General features: G+C 44.3%; 1 protein-coding gene across 1 annotated transcript in view; it reads left to right on the forward strand.

The window, feature by feature from the left end:
* Positions 1-1,501: 1,501 nt before the first annotated feature.
* SOS2 (SOS Ras/Rho guanine nucleotide exchange factor 2) overlaps positions 1,502-18,218 on the forward strand; it is a gene marked incomplete at its 5' end in the record, with an annotated part of 96,605 nt that continues 79,888 nt past the window's right edge. The window contains one exon of the mRNA XM_089665783.1: positions 1,502-1,627. Coding sequence (XP_089521909.1) covers positions 1,502-1,627 — 126 coding nt within the window. The remainder of the gene's footprint in view (positions 1,628-18,218) is intronic.

Raw genomic sequence — 18,218 nt, forward strand, 5'->3', positions numbered from 1 at the left:
GTTCCCTCAATGAACTGTAGCTTCCCAGTGCCGGCAGCACTCATGCAGCCCCAGACCATAACATTTCCACCACCATTCTTGACTGTAGGCAAGACACACTTGTCTTTGTACTCCTCACCTGGTTGCCGCCACACACACTTGACACCATGTGAACCAAATCAGAGTATCTTGGTGTCATCAGACCACTGGACATGGTTCCAGTAATCCATGTCTTTAGTCTGCTTGTCTTCAGCAAACTGCAGGCTTTCTTGTGCATCATCTTTAGAAGAGGCTTCCTTCTGGGACAACAACCATGAAGACCAATTTGATGCAGTGTGCGGTGTATGGTCTGAGCACTGACAGGCTGACCCCCCCACCCCTTCAGCCTCTGCAGCAATGCTGGCAACACTCATACGTCTATTTCCCAAAGACAACCTCTGGTTATGACGCTGAGCACGTGCATTCAACTTCTTTGGTTGACCATGGCGAGGCCTGTTCTGAGTGGAACCTGTGCTGTTAAACCGCTGTATGGTCTTGGCCACCGTGCTGCAGCTCAGTTTCAGGGTCTTGGCAATCATCTTATAGCCTAGGCCATCTTTATGTAGAGCAACAATTCTTTTTTCCAGATCCTCAGAGAGTTCTTTGCCATGAGGTGCCATGTTGAACTTTCAGTGACCAGTATGAGAGAGTGAGAGCGATAACACCAAATTTAACAAACCTGCTCCCCATTCACACCTGACACCTTGTATCACTAACGAGTCACATGACATCGGGGAGGGAAAATGGCTAATTGGGCCCAATTTGGACCTTGTCACTTAGGGGTGGACTCACTTTTGTTGCTAGCAGTTTAGACATTAATGGCGGTGTGTTGAGTTATTTTGAGAGGACAGCAAATTTACATGTTATACAAGCTGTACACTCACTACGTCACATTGTAGCAAAGTGTCATTTCTTCAGTGTTGTCACATGAAAAGATAGAATAAAATATTTACAAAAATGTGAGGGGTGGAGACTCACTTCTGTGAGATACTGTATGTTTAGAAACAAAAGTGAACAGTGCGATGGCAAGATTGGTGCATCAGCACTGCGCTGATCTGGCCAGACCGCACTGCACAGCAGACGCTGCATTGTAGCGGGGACCAAGAACTGAATTTTCACAGTTCAGCCTCTGTGCTCGGAGTGTGCAATGGGCACGCTCTCAGAGTGCAGTGGGCACGCTCTCCGCACAGAAGCATTAGCCGCTCAGCGACACATATGTGCAGAGCATGGACATTAAAGCCCACCCTTTTGCCACTGCACATAGCTGTTAGGTGGCCGTAAAGGGGTTAAGGTGTGCAGAAACATTTTGATTGACAGCAGAAGTCAGGTACCAGTTGCAATATTTGCAGGTCATTTTCTCTGGCTGCATCCCTTCTATACAATAATCAAAAGTATCAGAATGAATCACACTAGGAAAAAAAATGACTGTGGGCTCCAGTTTGGTCATAACAGAAACTTTAATAGAAATGTAATTCTATTTCAGGTCCTTCAACAAGTCCACCCCACACTGTCCGCTAAAGAGGACTCCTTGTACTACATAGAAGAACTCATCCTACAACTTCTCAATAAACTATGTATTGCCCAGCCAAGGACAGTTCAGGATGTGGAGGTAAGATGCCAGGGAATGGAGCTCTTGCCATCAGCAACATACGCTGTACATGTAATAATAACCGATATTCTATTAAAGGATCATTGTATCTGTGATTGCAGTTTTGCAGACAATGTACCTGCCATCCATACTTTGAGGAGAGGGGGGGGGGGGGAGTGAGTGGAGTTTTTATCCCAGTCCTTATGGAGGAAAGTATGAGATTGCTGTTGCAAATGGCTAAAATTAGCTTTCCCCGCAGGACTGCTTGATGTACTAAGATACTGATGCTCCTTCACATTGAGAGATGGAGGTGGTCATCTTCTGCAAATGCACCATAACACATATATAACAGGCACATCCTTGTGGACGGTGCTGGAGCACATGCCGATCACACCGGTGGAATTATGATTCTAAACTGGCCTGGAAAGATTTTGGAATTACCAGATGAGGCTGTTTGTGGCCAAGCAAATGGAGGTCTGAGTTGGCCTGTTCCATATTCTTCCTTCCAGCCCCTACAGGTCTAATCTGTGTGAAGTCCCACATCAAAGTAACCAGAGAGCTGACCATATCTCTCCTCTTCTGCAATTGTTGAACTACTTTTCAAAAGCAAATGGCCAAAGTGATGGCTTTATGATTCCCATGCTAAGAAGAGTCTTGCTAAATTTAGAAAACAAATGTGTAGACCATGGTTTTACAACCAGGGTTCCATGGAACCCTAATGTTCCTGCAGAGTTTGAAAGGGGTTCCTTGGGGAATTTCTGTCTCTCAGATAAGTTCCCACTGACACCATTGATCGTTTTAGCTATCTGTAAGGGGGTAATTCTTCCCAATGACCACAAGTTAAAGGAACATTTTTCCCACTGACCTTCACACTAATGTATCATGTGTTGTAGATATAGTATTTTTAACAAAGGTTCCCTGAGATCGGAAAGTTGTTGTGGCTCCTCTGGGCTGAAAAGATTGAGAAAGGCTGGAGTAGAGGTTGCCAGAAGAGGGAAACAACGTTTTTAGAGTTTGTAAATTTTTGGGCTTGGTGCTGCTCCCTCTAACCCTGCTAGACTAGGCACTGGTCCACAAGTGGTAAACACAGCCTATTGTCAGGCACTGTAGCTTGGGGGAAGAAGGTAACTTCTCTGTGCTGTGATGGTCAAGTACTTTAGAGAGCCCCCCCCCCTTCTTCTCCCTCCAGATTCAAAGTTGCTGTCAACAAGTAGCCAATAAGGCTGATATTAAAGTTTTCAAACGAATTTGGGGCGGTGTAAAATACTTAAAGTGGACCTAGCATCAGATGGTTATGTAGAATTTACTCCCTTAAATCCATCTACCCTTAGCTCAGGCAGGCAAGCAGGACGGTGTGCTTAGCTGAGAGAGCCCCTCTTCCCTTTAGATTAACCACTTGACAACCAGAGACATACTTGTACGTCACTATGCTTCAAGTGGTTATATCAGGATGGTGCCCACAGCTGCAGGCATCAACAGCACTCCTAGCAGCTAACTAGCCGCTGGATCACTTACAAGCAGCAGGAGGAGACACCCCACTTTCTGCGACTTTAACAGGTTGTTCTATCTCACTGGGACACCCGGCCAACCAGCTGGCTGATCATAGAGGCAGACAAAGACTGGAACCACTCTGTCCACCTCTATGATATAGGGAACCAAGGGCAATGAACTTACTTCACATCTGGTTTACCCAGATGTAAACTGCGCCATTTTTAAAAATGAAAAGCATTTGATTACACCTATCTTGGTGTGATCAAATGCTTTTAAAGTGGAAGTAAAGTTCACTTTTTAACTTGTATCTACAGGTAAACTTATAATAAGGCTTACCTGTTGGTACAGTGAATGTCTCCTAACTTGCATGCGCTCTGAAGGCACAGCATACCCGTGCCGTGCCTTCAAAGCTCTGTGCTGGGGCTCCCGCACACATACTCAGGAGTGACGTCATCGTGGCCCTGGCCATTCACACAGCCACAATCTGTGAACCCGGAAGGAAGACTGGGTAAAGTCGGATGCACCCCGGGAGTCATGACAGTGCTGCACTGGAGGACTGCCCAGATAGGTCTGTCATAATGTCCTAGTATGCGTTGTATACTAGTACATTATGACTTAAATCTGCAGATTTATTTTTTTTTCATGGTTCACTACCGCTCTAAGGGCAGAGGAGGGATTGTATTGACCCCAGATCTCTAGATAAAGAGTACCTGTCAATGCCTATTGCTGTCAAAAGGAACATTTACATTCCTTGTGACAGCAATGATTATGAAAAAAAAAAATTTAGTGTCCCCATCTCCCTGTGCTAGGGCGCAAAGGTGAACCCACACATCAGTCCCGCATGCATGCAAGCAGCGATCTTCCCACACATGAGGTATCACCACGAGCGTCAGATCAAGGGCAGTAATTCTACCACCAGATCTCCTCTGTAAATCTAAACTGGTTACCTGTAAAGGCTTTTAAAGCTTGACCTATGGATCGTAAAATTTACATAGGTTGTCACCATTGAACAGGTCTGCGCATTTTTAAAGCGTGACATGTTTGGTATCTATTTATTCGGCGTAGCATCATCTTTTATAATGTGCCAAAAAATTGGGTTTTATTTAAATTAAGATTCAAAAAAGTGTATTTTTCCCCCCCAAAAAAGTTTGAAGAACCACTGCGCAAATACCATGTGGCATAAAATAATTGCAACACCCACCAGTTTATTCTGTAGGACCTCTGCTATAAAAAATATCTACCGTATTTGCCGGCGTATAAGACGACTTTTTACCCCTTGAAAATCTTCTCAAAAGTCGGGGGTCGTCTTATACGCCGGTATACGGCATACTGACACTGTTTAGGGGGGCGGCGCGGTGCCGCTGCCGCCCCCCCCTTCTAACAGAAGGGACACTAAGTACAGGGGTGGGCAGGGGCTGTTTCTTACCTGGCTTCGGTCCCACGACGATCCGGTCCAGGAAGCGCAGCTGCTCCTTCAGTTCGGCCACTGGATGTTCGTGCGGCTGCTCGGCTCCGCCTCCTCACCGGTGATTGGCTGCCAGAACTGTAGCTCAGGAAAGACACACAGGCGGCCAATCACCGGCGAGGGGGCGGAGCCAAGCGGCCCCACGAAAATCGAGTGCAGGAGCAGCAGGTAAGTGTTCATTGTAGAGGTGCTGCTGCAACCACATATGCTGGCTGCAGCAGCACCATACTAGAACAGGGTCAGCAAGTCTCATTGGTGTCAGTGGGAGGAATAGTGCCCCATCATTGGTGTCACTGATACCAATGATGGAGCACTATTCCTCCCACTGACACCAATGATGGGGCACTATTCCTCCCACTGACACCAATGATGGGGCACTATTCCTCCCACTGACACCAATGATGGTGCACTATTCCTCCCACTGACATCAACGATGGGGCACTATTCCTCCCCCCCACTGACACCGATGGGGCACTATTCCCCCACTGACATCGATGGGGCACTATTCCCCCACTGACACCAATGATGGGGCACTATTCCACCCCCCACTGACACCAATGATGGGGCACTATTCCACCCCCCACTGACACCAATGTTGGGACACCATTCCTCCCAATGACACCAATGTTGGGACACTATTCCTCCCACTGACACCAATGATGGGGCACTATTCCCCCCACTGATACTAATGATGGGGCACTATTCCTCCCACTGATACCAATGATGGAGCACTATTCCTCCCACTGACACCAATGATGGGGCACTATTCCTCCCACTGATACCAATGATGGGGCACTATTCCTCCCACTGATACCAATGATGGGGCACTATTCCTCCCACTGACACCAATGATGGGGCACTATTCCTGCCACTGATACCAATGATGGGGCACCTATTCCCCCCACTGACACAAATGATGGGGCACTATTCCTCCCACTGACACCAATGATGGGGCACTATTCCTCCCACTGATACCAATGATGGGGCACTATTCCTCCCACTGACACCAATGATGGGGCACTATTCCTCCCACTGACACCGATGATGGGGCATTATTCCTCCCACTGGTGTGCATTGGAAGAGGGGTAGTCTTATATGGCGAGTATAGTCCAAACACTACATTTTAGCAGGAAAAGTAGGGGGTCATCTTATACGCCGGCAAATACGGTATTTAATGTTTGGGGGTTCTGAGAAATGTTCTAACAAAATATACTGATTGTTACATGTAAACAAAAAGTGCCAGAAAATCTTGATCTTCAAGTGGATAAAGAAAAACAAACAGTAATTATATCTTCCTAACTATTTACTAATGCTAGCAGCATAAGGATTACAATTTTTAATGTTGATTGAGAGAGTTTAGTTCCATTTCAGTATACTACTTCCAGGTATTTAGAACGGAAATCACAGTACTACTCCCACCCACCATACCTCAGCAGTTCTTGCCTGTGTTCACAAATCTCTGACACAGATCAGCCTCTGCTAAAGCCTCTCACCTTTGTCTTGGAAATTCGCTTTAACGAATTTCTCCTTACCGTGAGTACTCGCAGTTGGATGCACAGAAATCCGCCAAAAAGCTGTGCGAATCTCGCTTACCACGACTGCAGCTTAGCCCCAAGATTCCTGCCCCTCCAACTGCTTTAGCTCTGTTGAGATGTGGGGAATGGAGCTCCGTTACCCAAGAATGATCACACGACACTCTCAGGTTGCTGTTTGAATGCACCAAGAGGCGGGTCCAACTCCAGCCTCTGATTTTTATTTACAAGCAGACACACGCCCCCCCACATGAATAAGGTCAATCCCCTCCCACAGAACAATGCATGGGGAGTGCCTATACACAGGATGTACATTCCGATTGGAGCATAGCCTTTCCTATTATCTATCACTGGTCCTCCCCCATGAGCCCTCTGAGGTCAGCAGACTTCCTCCCCTTCCCCCTATGAGCCCTCTATGGAGAGCATACTTCCTGTCCTACTAGCTCCTATTGGTATGCAAATTCTTTGTACAAGCATTCCCTAGGAACTTCAGTCTGTATCTGAATGGGCCCGATACGATCTTTATTAAAACACATCCATCCAGATACAGTTTCAGGTCGGTAATGGGTTGTAAGATATACATGAGCCTACACGCGGAGTTCACACCGCTTGGCGCCTTGCGTTATGAAGTCCATGTGGTACTATGCTGCTGATATGTGGATACAGGCCCACGGCCTACCGCCGGCGGCATTCGCATTGAATGCCATGGTGGTATACACGCCGGTCTATAAGCGCAGATCTGCCATCTCATCCATTACCGAGCTGAGTACTGTAATACATACATTGTACATGCGCATGGCCCAATTGCAGCCTTCAGAGCTTTAATTAAGCCACACGAGAGACATATGAATAACACTCATATATGACACATTTAAAGTTCAACCAACAATACAAAATTTCCATGACACCTTGTAAACCGAGGACATTCTTTCTTCTGCCTGCAGTAAACAAATGACATCATTTTGGCCTATGCAGAATTACTGACAAGCTCAAGGGCTGCTTTTTCTGTTTACAAGTTATTTATTGAGAAAGGAAGGCACTAACAGAGTACCACAAGAAAAACCCATTCTTTTTGCAAAATTCAACAAAGTTTGCTACAAAGTTACAACTAGCAGTCTGATCACTGGGGGAGAGTAAACTGAATAAATGCTTTTCCCCGCCTGCAGTAGACAGAGTACTCCTTTTGCCCTAGGCAGAGTCACTAACTGGAGCTCAAGGACTGCTTTTTCATTTACAAGTCTTTTATTGAGAAAAGCAGGCAATAACAGAGTACCACAACATGAACATAAAGGTATGCAACTATTATTGTCACGTTATATAACACTTGTAAGTCAATATACACTGATGTAGAAAGCAGATTATATTCACTAAAAGGACTCAATAGCATACAGTCAAAGGCTCCATGTACACGGGACGTTTGGAAAATACTTCTGAATGATGGAAACTGACTGCTGCAAAATGTAGGTTAACAAACGCCTGTTTAACCGCGTTTGCATACCGCATTTATGAGTATTTGCATTTAGAAGCTTTTTTTAAAGATAACCTCAGGAGACCTTCCAAAATGCCCAGAATGCACTGAAAAACAGTAAAGAAATAACTATTTCAGCCATTTTGAGAGAAATAGAGCAGAAGCATATAGAGCAGTATTTGTTGAGATTAACTGTTTTTTTTTTTGTGGTGTTTGGATGTGTTCCGGCTCATTTCTGTGCAGAAATTATTGCAGCCGTGTCTAATATATTTTCTTTCATGCGAAACCTCAAAGTATGGTGTACCGGGTCCATTTGAGTACTGGGAAAATGCCTTGCATGCATTTTTCATGATGAAAAAAGGCTCTGGCTGGACAGCATCTGGAAATGGAAGAGTTAACAAAAATTTCCAAACGCTTATAAACGTGGTTAGCCTACTCTTGAATGCAAGTTTGGCGCATTCAAAAAAAAAAACGACTGTAAACTCAACTGCCTGTAAACAACGCTGTGTACATGGACACATAGGAAAACATTAGGGAGAGTTCAGGGGCTGCTGAAAAAAATGCAGAAAAGCTCCTAAACCTGATTTTTTCAGCTGCAGTGTACATGGAGCCAAAGAGTGACCATGTCGCTTGGGCAAAAAAAAAAAAAAAAAATCAAAATGTTCCCATTAGGTAACTTTTTGGAGAATGAGTACATCTTAATTATACAATAAAGGAAGAAGGAACCAAGAAGATTGGACATCTAAGTTAAATGAGAGATGGTAAGTGAATTGTACAGAAGAGAAGAGTGGGAGAAGAGGTGGAGAAGAGGATGAACATCAAGGACTGCTTTTTTTAATAATAAAGTTTATTAAGGTTTCACAACAGAGGTACAACTCCGACATTAGTTAGCATTCAGGACAGCAAGGGGTAACCCCTCCATTCTGTGTGCTGAGTTCCATTACCCATACCCACAGACATTACAGGGGTGGAAAATGCGCTGGGTACAGCTCAAAGGCTGAACAGTACATAACTCATATAAAGGCCTAGAAATTTGGGGGCTGGATCCAAAAAGAAAGAAAAAAGGTCGGAAAGTGGAGGGCCCACGACCAGAGACTCTCGCCAGAACTCCCTGCAAGCAACCCAAGCTCTGATGGAGGAATCACAGAAATCACTAACGTTTGGAGGACATGGAAAGCAGGGCTGTGGAGTCGGTAGATAAATGTTCCGACTCCTCAGTTTTTTGTACTTCCGACTCCTCTGTATTAATATGCGAATATATTTTATACATTCCTTGAAGGAAAGAAAGGCAACATACATGTCATTACCACTGGACTACTGGCTGGGAAGCCAACAGTCTACTGTATTGAACAGTTTAAGCAAAAGACAAACACAATGAAAACAACAAAGTTTTATTAATTTTTTTTTATTAATTAATCAAGTGGCTGGATAGTAGCTGCAGGCATAAACATCAGGAACAGGAACTTTACCAGTCCAAAAATACAAACCACATTATTTGGTTGTTTTAGAACAAAAACAAAGCTTATCTATATGAGCCAAAAACAAAATCTGTAAAACACTATGGAAAGTATAAGTATTGCCGCTCCTAATTGTGCGTTGCGTGCCATATAGTGAAGCACATGAAAACCATGCTTCTTTACGGTCACTTAACGTGTTCGTTTTGCGGTTACGTGAGGCACTGCATGCATTGGTCTTTATTCTTACAGTAGAGAAGTCATTAATTATAACTTTTTGTGAATTGGGACATTTAAACTTGCTTTTTTTTTAATTCCAATCTAAATTTAATCGGAGTCGGAGCATTGTTTGCCGACTCCAGGTACCCAAAATTTCCTCCGACTCCACGACTCCGACTCCACAGCCCTGATGGAAAGTCAATCCAGGTAAACCCCATGTGCACAAACTGTGGGTAATGGTCATATAGGAATACTATGAACTCTTCTATCTGCATAACTGCATTGAGTTCTCAACCCACTCCCTAACTGAGGGGATGGTTGTGGATTTCCAATGTTTAGGGATAGGTGCACATGCCTCTGGGATGAGGAAATGGAAAATACCCTTTTTAATTCAAGCTATGGACCGAGCTATAAGTGAAAGCCGTACCACCTCTGGGGACTCTTACCATGATGGACCTGTGATTTGTTGGCATAACTTTAAAATGGCGATCCAGAAGGACCAAATTCGGAAACAAGACTCCCTACAAGTGTAGTCATGTAGGCTCCGGTTCCCCTACAGTTGTCTGGGATTATGCGAAATATCTGGCGGAAGGCCATTGGACTTCTATACCACCTGGTGAGAAGTTTACCAAGGACTGCTTTTTAATGATTTAAGGTACATTGTTTTTGTGGATATGAATATTTTCATTTTCAGTGACTGCTGTTCAGCCATATTACATGTTATTTTCTTCCAAGACCAGGGGCGGACTGAGCATTTGGAAACTTGGGCACTGCCCGAGGGCCCGGGGTCAGTAGGGGGCCCCATGAGATGCCCCTGGTACCTTTTTCATAGGCTTTTTTGAGTTTGGGCAAGGACACAGGGGCTCCATGATCCCCTATTGCCCGGAGGCCCCATGAGTTGTCAGTCTGCCCCTGTCCAAGACTATGGTTCAGCTTTCAAATTTCCCTTTTCTCCAACCTTCTTAAGCCTGTGGGTTGCCTTTGTGCACAAGGAAAGAATTTGACTGTTCTTTTTTTTTTTTTTTGGGGTGTGTAGAGTGTGGAGTAAGGCAATTATTCTTCATCTCTCTATAATGAAGATGTAGTGCGGTCCTGGCCTTACTATAGTTGTGGGTAGAGTTGGCACGACTTTGCAGTTTTGTAGCCAAGAACTGCATTTGAGTTTTGGAAGACATTTTGTCTTGCTGTTGTCAATCTTGTCTATAGATGGATTATAAATGAATCTTAGTGAGTAATTTCTAGGAATAGATTGTGGTCTATGCCTCAGTCCCTTAGAGCCCTTCTCCACAGACTGGGAGATAGATATTAAAATAAAGCTTAGCAGTGTTCATGGCAGCTTGGAAGAAGAAACATTTCAGCAAACTGTGGTCAGTGAAAGGCCTCTGACCTTGTCTGATTTGGTCATTCTGAAATTAGAAATCGGAGTTTAGATCCTATCCTAAAGTAAACCTTTGACCTGGCTATGAAGGTTCAAGTATTTGCATAGCATTAACAAAAAGTAAATTGGCTATAAAAAACCCTCACTGACCTCTGTAGCTGCAGGCATTGTGAATCAGTTCATCCCCAAAGTTCGCATTAAAGGCACTGAAGTTATAGAAGTAATTTCTTTAGCAGCTCAGCTCACCCTGCTCCCCACGTTCGACACTGATTTGGCTTCAAATCTGTGTTTACATTAGAAATTAGAACTCTGGAATGCTGTAGAGTCAAATGTGTAATTCTGTTCATCAAGTCTTGAGATCATGGACTTCTGCCAGATAGCATAGCCTGGCCCCTGAACTTACTATGTTTTAGCCTTCACAGGATTTGTATTCCTCTCTACCCAGTCCTGAAACTTACAAAGTATAGCTAAGTTGGAGACCTGACTTTTTTTTTACCGCAGGCAAGCAAAACAGCCTGGTCACCTCCCTGTGCCCAGCCTGCGATTGGATAGTGAAGGAGCAGCAACACACTGATGAGGTCATTTCTGTGCTCTCTGATCGTATTGGCAAGTTCACTGTGTCAGACTAAGAGCACTGTTCAGTACAGCAGAGTCTGATTGGGTGACAGTGCTGTTATTTCCCCTGTTTAAGTCCTGCAGGAGGTTACAGGAGGATAATATAAAGGCAGACTGAACATTATTTAAAATACATTTGCCCAGAAAGGGCAAGCAGAGTACAAAGGCAGTATAAAATAAGTGCAGCACTAAGAAATATATATATATATATATATATATATATATATATATATGAGTAAAATAAATAAATATATAAATATAAAAGTCAATATGAATATTTCACTTCCTAGATGTTCCACAAATATAGAGGTGCTCTATTAAAGTGCTTGCTTCCTGGAATCGGTGACTGTGCAGGTGATATATAAAATGCTGAATGGGGAAAGAACAAAAAGAGTGGCTCTGAGGAAGAGGCAAGTCCTCGAAACGCGTCAGCCTTTTGGATGTCTAAACTCCCTATTGCGGACTGTTACTCAGCGCGGTGTTGACCCAGCTGTTCTTTTATGATGTGCCTTGACTATATTGTCGTTTGTGAGTACAACAGCTATTTTATTTTTTATTAAACATTTTTTATGGTAATGCACTAGGCCTGTGCGCCCTCTCTTTGTTCTTTCCCCATTCAGTATATTTAGATTCCCCCGGTCCATTTGAGGGCAGCAAGGTGTGCATGTTCCAGGACATTCTTAATGTGGTTGTAGCATCGAGTCCATCCCCAAGCGCAGGAGCATTTGTGTTTGCTGATATATAAAATGCGCCTGTATCAAATCCAATCGGTCCTCACAGCAAGCCAGGAATTGGGGGTATCCTCCCTCTAAGAGTTGGGTTGTCATCAACAGGTTCCCAGGAGATGAGAAAAGGGGGGTAGTTCACATCCACCAGAGTGTCCCCCAAGGGGTTACACGGGTGCTGCTCCCTGGATGAGAGGTCCCTCCTCTGGGTATGGGATGGGTAGGTGTCCGCTGAGGAAGGAGTAGAGCTCACTGGCCGCTCTGTGCCGGAAGGCAAGCTTCCTGCAGCTGATCTTTTCCTCATTCCTGACATATCAACCTTGTTCTGCACTGGGCTTCTGTGTGGAGGTGGCCATCTTGGTAGAGGCAGGGGTTTGCTTCCTAATGTAAGAGTTGTTCCCTTGATGACTGGCGAGGGAATATTTAAGAAAAAGCAGAAGTGTTGGAGAAGTACAGGATGACTGAAGCAGAAACTAGGAATTCTTTGCACTGCAGGTCTTCGGGCACACCTTCCTCCCCAGCAAGGAGAACATCAAGCAAAACAGTAGTGATCTCACCAAATCTCACTCCATATCTGATGAGACTAGCAGGAAGAGAGAGCAGTGCCTTATATGACTTCATCCTGTAGATATAGAGGCTACAGAACAGGGGTGCCTAGGCACAGGAAATGCTCTGCTATTTTTCAGGAGGAATGCGAGACAATGGGCATATTTTTCAGGGAAATGCTTAGGCACAATAACATTTGTAGATGTAGCTGTCACTTTTGGAGTTCAGGTACACTCTAAGGATTGTAAATAAATATATTAATAATAAAATGTATTAAACCCCAAAACAAAATATATTAAATTACAGCTTACCAGTTCTTAGATGTGGTTGCTACATTAGTTTTCCTTTTTAGATTTTGTTTCCTTTTTCACCTGGTGATCCAGCCAGTAAGTCTGTAATTTTTCAACTTACTTTAATAGGCCAAGCTGTCCAAAGAAAGTAGCAGTTAGAGCAGGGGTGTCAGACTGACAGCCCTCCAGCCCCATGAGGCATTGCAAGATTGACAGTTACAAGCATGACTCCCAAAGGCAGAGGTGTGATGGGAGTTGTAGTTTCGCAACAGCTGGAGGGCCACCAACTTGACACCCCTGAGTTAGAGGGTTGAAAAAAACATTTACAGCGGTGCTCATAATGGACAGCTTTTATTTTATTTATGTAAAATCTTTATCCTTCCAAAAACAACGGTTTGCTCCAACTGCTTATAAAGTGTTAAGTAGAGTTCAGCTTTAAAAGAGAAGTTCAGGAATGTAAAAAAAAAATCAATAATGCTCATCTAGATGGCTGCAGCACCTATCCCAGCTGCAACCTCTAAGACTGAGAACTGAGCGATGAAACACTGCTGATTGCTCAGTTCTCAGTCTTCAGTGAGCAGAGAGGTGGTGACTATCAGTCACTGGCTTTCTGCTCTGCTCACTGGAGCGCTGGACTGTGGAGGGGATGGGAGCAACTGGCTCAGGCTCTCAATGACTCGCTGAGAGGCTGAGCCAGCTGCTAGCCAAGGCATCTGGGTGGATCCCAAAGTCAGGATCTTTCTAAAGCCTGGACCGACTGAGTGACGTCAGCCAGCAGTGGGCTTTAGCCTGTTATCAGCTGAAAATGGGTCACAGGAGTGAAGAACAAACTGTGGGAGAAGTATAGCCGAAAAAGCTTTGGCCATACTTCTTTAACCACCTCCCGTCCGGCCGTTGTATATAAACGGCCGGGCGGTGTCAGTGCAGGGTCAGGTGGCCGTTTATAAACGGCCTCCCCGCACCCTGCTTGTGCGTGCTCCCTGGGAGCGCGCAGCACCGCAATCCGGTGCCCGCTGTGTCCTCCGTGCTCCCAGGGAGCACGCAGCACCGCGATCCGGTGCCCGTTGTGTCCTCCGAACACAGTGCAACACCGATCGTCGGGTGGGACCTCTGTACGAAGTCCCGATCATGTGATCACTGATTGGCCAATCAGTGATCACATGCAGAGTAGTAAGCAAGATGTCACTTCTGACCTCCTTGCTTACTATGTGTGAAATCTGCGAATGATCACCTCGTTCACGTGGTACAAGGCTATTCACAGCAGCCTTGTACCATGTGACAAGCTGTGACCAATCACAGCTCACTCAGTAGTTCTCAATGGCTGCAAGAATGCAGCTAGAGAGAAGGAGAAATGATTGCTTTTACATCCTTTATGGGTGTAAAAGCAATCAGTGTAAAAAAAAAAAGTCATCACCCCCCACAAGTAGTACAGTGTCAACATGGTGACACTGTACTGCCAGGGTGACAGTATGTGTAAAAAAAAAAAAATAATCTAAAAAAAAATGTTTAAAAATTATAATTTTTGGTTATAAACTAATTTGGGTTATTTTTTTTTACTAACAATATAACGGACTAAATTTTGGCCAAGATTTATGATGAAATGCTATTTATTTGTAAACTTTTTAAGAAAAACACTTTTTTTCAACATTTTTGGACTTTTAATTTACATAGCAAAAAAAATAAAAATCCCAGCGGTGAATAAATACCACCAAAATAAAGCTTTATCTGTCTCAAAAAATGCTAAAAAATTCATATGGGTACAGTGTTGCATGACCGCGCAATTGTCATTCAAAGTGTGATAGCACTGAAAGCTGAAAATTGGCCTGGACTGGAAGGGGGGGAAAGTGTCCGGACTGGAAGTGGTTAATTTGTTAGTCAAGTCCATCTAAATCTGCTATTATAACACTACCCTCCCCCCACACTGACAATGCTGCTTTCCAAAGGTGTCTGCTTTACTGCTTCATCCAGAATGCAGACTCCTTAAGACAGGAGGTGGGTTACTGACTGGATCACCAGGTGAAATAAAGGGGAAAAGCCTAAGAAAAAGAAAACTAATGCAGCCACCACATCTAACCTTTGGTAAGCTGCAATAGTTTTTATTTAATACTGTTTAAATGTTTGTCTTTTCTATCTGCTGATAGTTCTGCTTTAAAGATAAAATTGTGAAAAAAAAATTCTCCCTCTTTTTTCCTCCTAGATTTCTGATTGTATATTTCTCTTCTTTTTTCTCTCTCCCTACTTCTCTGGTTTTCTCTCTACCTCTTTTCTCAGGTTAAATGAAACGCCATTGTTTTACTGCTAGTACCTACTGTTTGATCACTCGGGCATTGTTCCTGAACCATGGAAGCTGTGATAGAGCCTCGGCCTCTAGGCGGCATTATATTGCTAATAATGTTCCTTAACCGCCTTCCGCCCACCATATAGTACAATGACGGGCACAAGGTGGTTCTCTCGTTCTGGGAGGACGTCATATGACGTCGTCCCATTCTTACCGCGCGTGCGCAGCTCCAGGAGTGCGCGGCAATTGGCGGTGCGCTGTGTCCCTCGGACACAGCGGATCACCGATCAACGGAAAGAGCCAAAGATGTCGGCTCGGTCATGTGATCAGCTGTGTCCAATCACAGCTGATCGCATGTAAATAGTGAAATGCTGGTTATCGGCATTTCTCTCCTCACAAGCTGTCACGCTGACAGCTCAAGAGGAGAGGAGAGCCGGTAATCAGCATTCCTCAGAGGGGACATGTACACTGATCATCAGGGCACTGATGATCAGTGTGCCCTGATGATCTGTGTAGCCCCAGCAGTGCCACCTGTCAGTGTCCATCAGTGCCAGCTGTCAGTGCTTATCCATGCCACCTGCCAGTGCCACATCAAGGCCACATATCAGTGCCTACCAGTGCACATCAATGACACATATCAGTGCCCATCTGAGCTGCCTTTCAGTGTCACCCATCAGTGCCACTTATCAATGCCAGTCAGTGCCACCTATCACTGCTGCCAATCAGTGCCACCTATCAGTGCCACTCAGTGCTGCCTATCAGTATGCATCAGTGCTGCATATCAGTGCCACCTATCAGTGCCATATATGAGTGCTGCCTTTCAGTGCCCATCAGTGATGCCTGTCAATGCCCATCAGTGCCACCTACCAGTGCCTCCTCATCAATGCCCATCAGTGCCACCTATCAGTGTCCATCAGTGCAGCCTATCAGTTCCCATCACTGCAGCCTCATTAGTGCACATCAGTGAAGGAGAAAAATCACTTATTTACAAAATTTTATAACAAAAACTTAAGAAAAACGTTTTTTTTTTTCAAAATTTTCAGTGGTTTTTGGTTTGTTTAAGAAAAAAATAAAAAACCCCAGAGGTGATTAAATACCACCAAAATAAAGCTCTATCTGTCTCAAAAAAATGATAAAAATTTCATATGGGTACAGTGTTGCATGACCGCGCAATTGTCATTCAAAGTGTGACAGCGCTAAAAGCTGAAAATTGGCCTGGACAGGAAGGGGGTATACGTGCCCTGTAGGCGAGGGGTTAAACGTTTGATCATCGCCTATTACATTCCTTACTGGCGGTTTCTTGTACGGCACCCCTACGCGGGCGATCAGCTGTTTGTACTACTCAGCGTGTCAATAAAACTTTTGACAAAGAAAACGTTTTTGAATGTTTACAAGATTATAAATCTTTATTTTCATTTTCTTTTATATGTCCATTTTATTTTATAAATCCATCAAAAGCAGTTGAACAGAGAGCGGTTTCATCCAGTAAGATGCAGCCGTTGTTCTGGTGTTCTGACAGGTGACAGTTGAGGCTGTCCGAATACAATAGCTGCAGCGGGAGATTCCTCCATCTACGCTGTATAGTATAGATTGGGAGATCTGTTGGATTATGTGGGCTGAACAAAAATAATCTGTTCCAGTTTAAGTCTGGAGCTTTGTTTATAGTCTTGCTTGGATGAATAAAGATTGTATCTGACTGTAATGAATAAACTGTTTGCAGAACAAAAAATGATGGTAATGTGTATGCGTAGTAAATGTTTTTGTTTTGGGATAGAGTATGAAAAACGTTAGATCACCTGCCAGGTATTTTTTTTTTTTGTTGTACCATTTGGTAAAACTTTCTGTCATTCCTGCCCCAGGAATGTAACCGGATGTTACAATGGTTCTAAGCTCAAAAGGTTTTGTTTTGCCTTAACCCCCCTGGCGGTATTCCCGAGTGTAGCTCGGGGTAAAGTTTCAGTACCACAAGCGGTAACCCCGAGCTACACTCGGCTTACCATGCGGCGTTGCTCCGCGATCCCTCAATCACTTACCTTGTCCTGCGCTCTCGCGACGTCCCTCCTCCAGTGTCCCCAGCAATGTAATCCGGCCGATGCCGGCATCCGTCTTCTGGGTTCCGTTCCCTGCGACGATGGAAACTGAGAAACATCCATGGCGTCCAAAAAGCGTCCCTTTAGGTCAAAAGCGGTTTTAGACCGGCTAGAGAACAGCGATAGTAAATCAGAACCACTTGCAGAATTGAGTGATAATGATTCGTGGGGGAAATTCATCATCAGACACTGAAAACGATTCTGCGACTTTGCTCAGCGATGTGCGAACTTGGCGCTATATTTCACATTTCAGTGTTTTTGGTTTGATTATATTATTGAATTAAATTTATTATTATTATTATATTATTATTTTTTATGATTATTAAATTATAATTTGATTTCGCGTTTCAAATTTTAACATACCCGGGATGTTTACTAGACTCTTGTTCGGACAGATTTCAGTGAGTCATTCCTAAAAATTACAGCCTACAATATAAAACGCCAAATTTCCATACAAAATAATGGTACTGCTTTCAGCACCAAAAATCTGAAATAATCATACCGCCAGGGAGGTTAAAGCCCACTCTGCAGGGGTTACCTGATCGCTTCTGTCTAGGGCAGGGGTAGGCAACCTGTGGCTCTCCAACTGTTGCAGGACTACAAGTTCCAGCATGCCTCTGCAAGTCATAGCTGTAACTGTCAGTTTTGTAATGTTGCAATGCCTCATGGGAAATGTAGTTCCACAACAGCTAGAGAGCTGCAGGTTGCCTACACCTGGTCTAGGGGATTGGATAAGGTAGATATGCTTACTAATCCTCCAGTCCTCCCTGACGCCATCACGCCCATAGACCTGCTCTGGACATGAGGACGTCAGGAACAGTCCACCGCTGGATCGTGGGGGAGAGCTGTTTGTCGCTGGAGTGGAGGGCCAAGTGAGTATACAGCTTTCTCCTCTCCCCTGGACAAAACGAGCAGTTAACCAATTTAATGTGGGCACAGCCACACTGCATGGGAAAATTGTTGCCTGGAGTTGGGCTTCAAAGCATTCTATGCATTAAGTTAAAAACACAAAGGAGGATCAGGCAGCAGCAGGAGCCATTGGCTGTCATTCAACTCCTGTG

The sequence above is a fragment of the Staurois parvus genome, unplaced genomic scaffold (assembly GCF_062004578.1).
Source record: "Staurois parvus isolate SC_StPar_1 unplaced genomic scaffold, SC_StPar_1.0 ptg002347l, whole genome shotgun sequence".
Lineage (NCBI taxonomy): Eukaryota > Metazoa > Chordata > Amphibia > Anura > Ranidae > Staurois > Staurois parvus.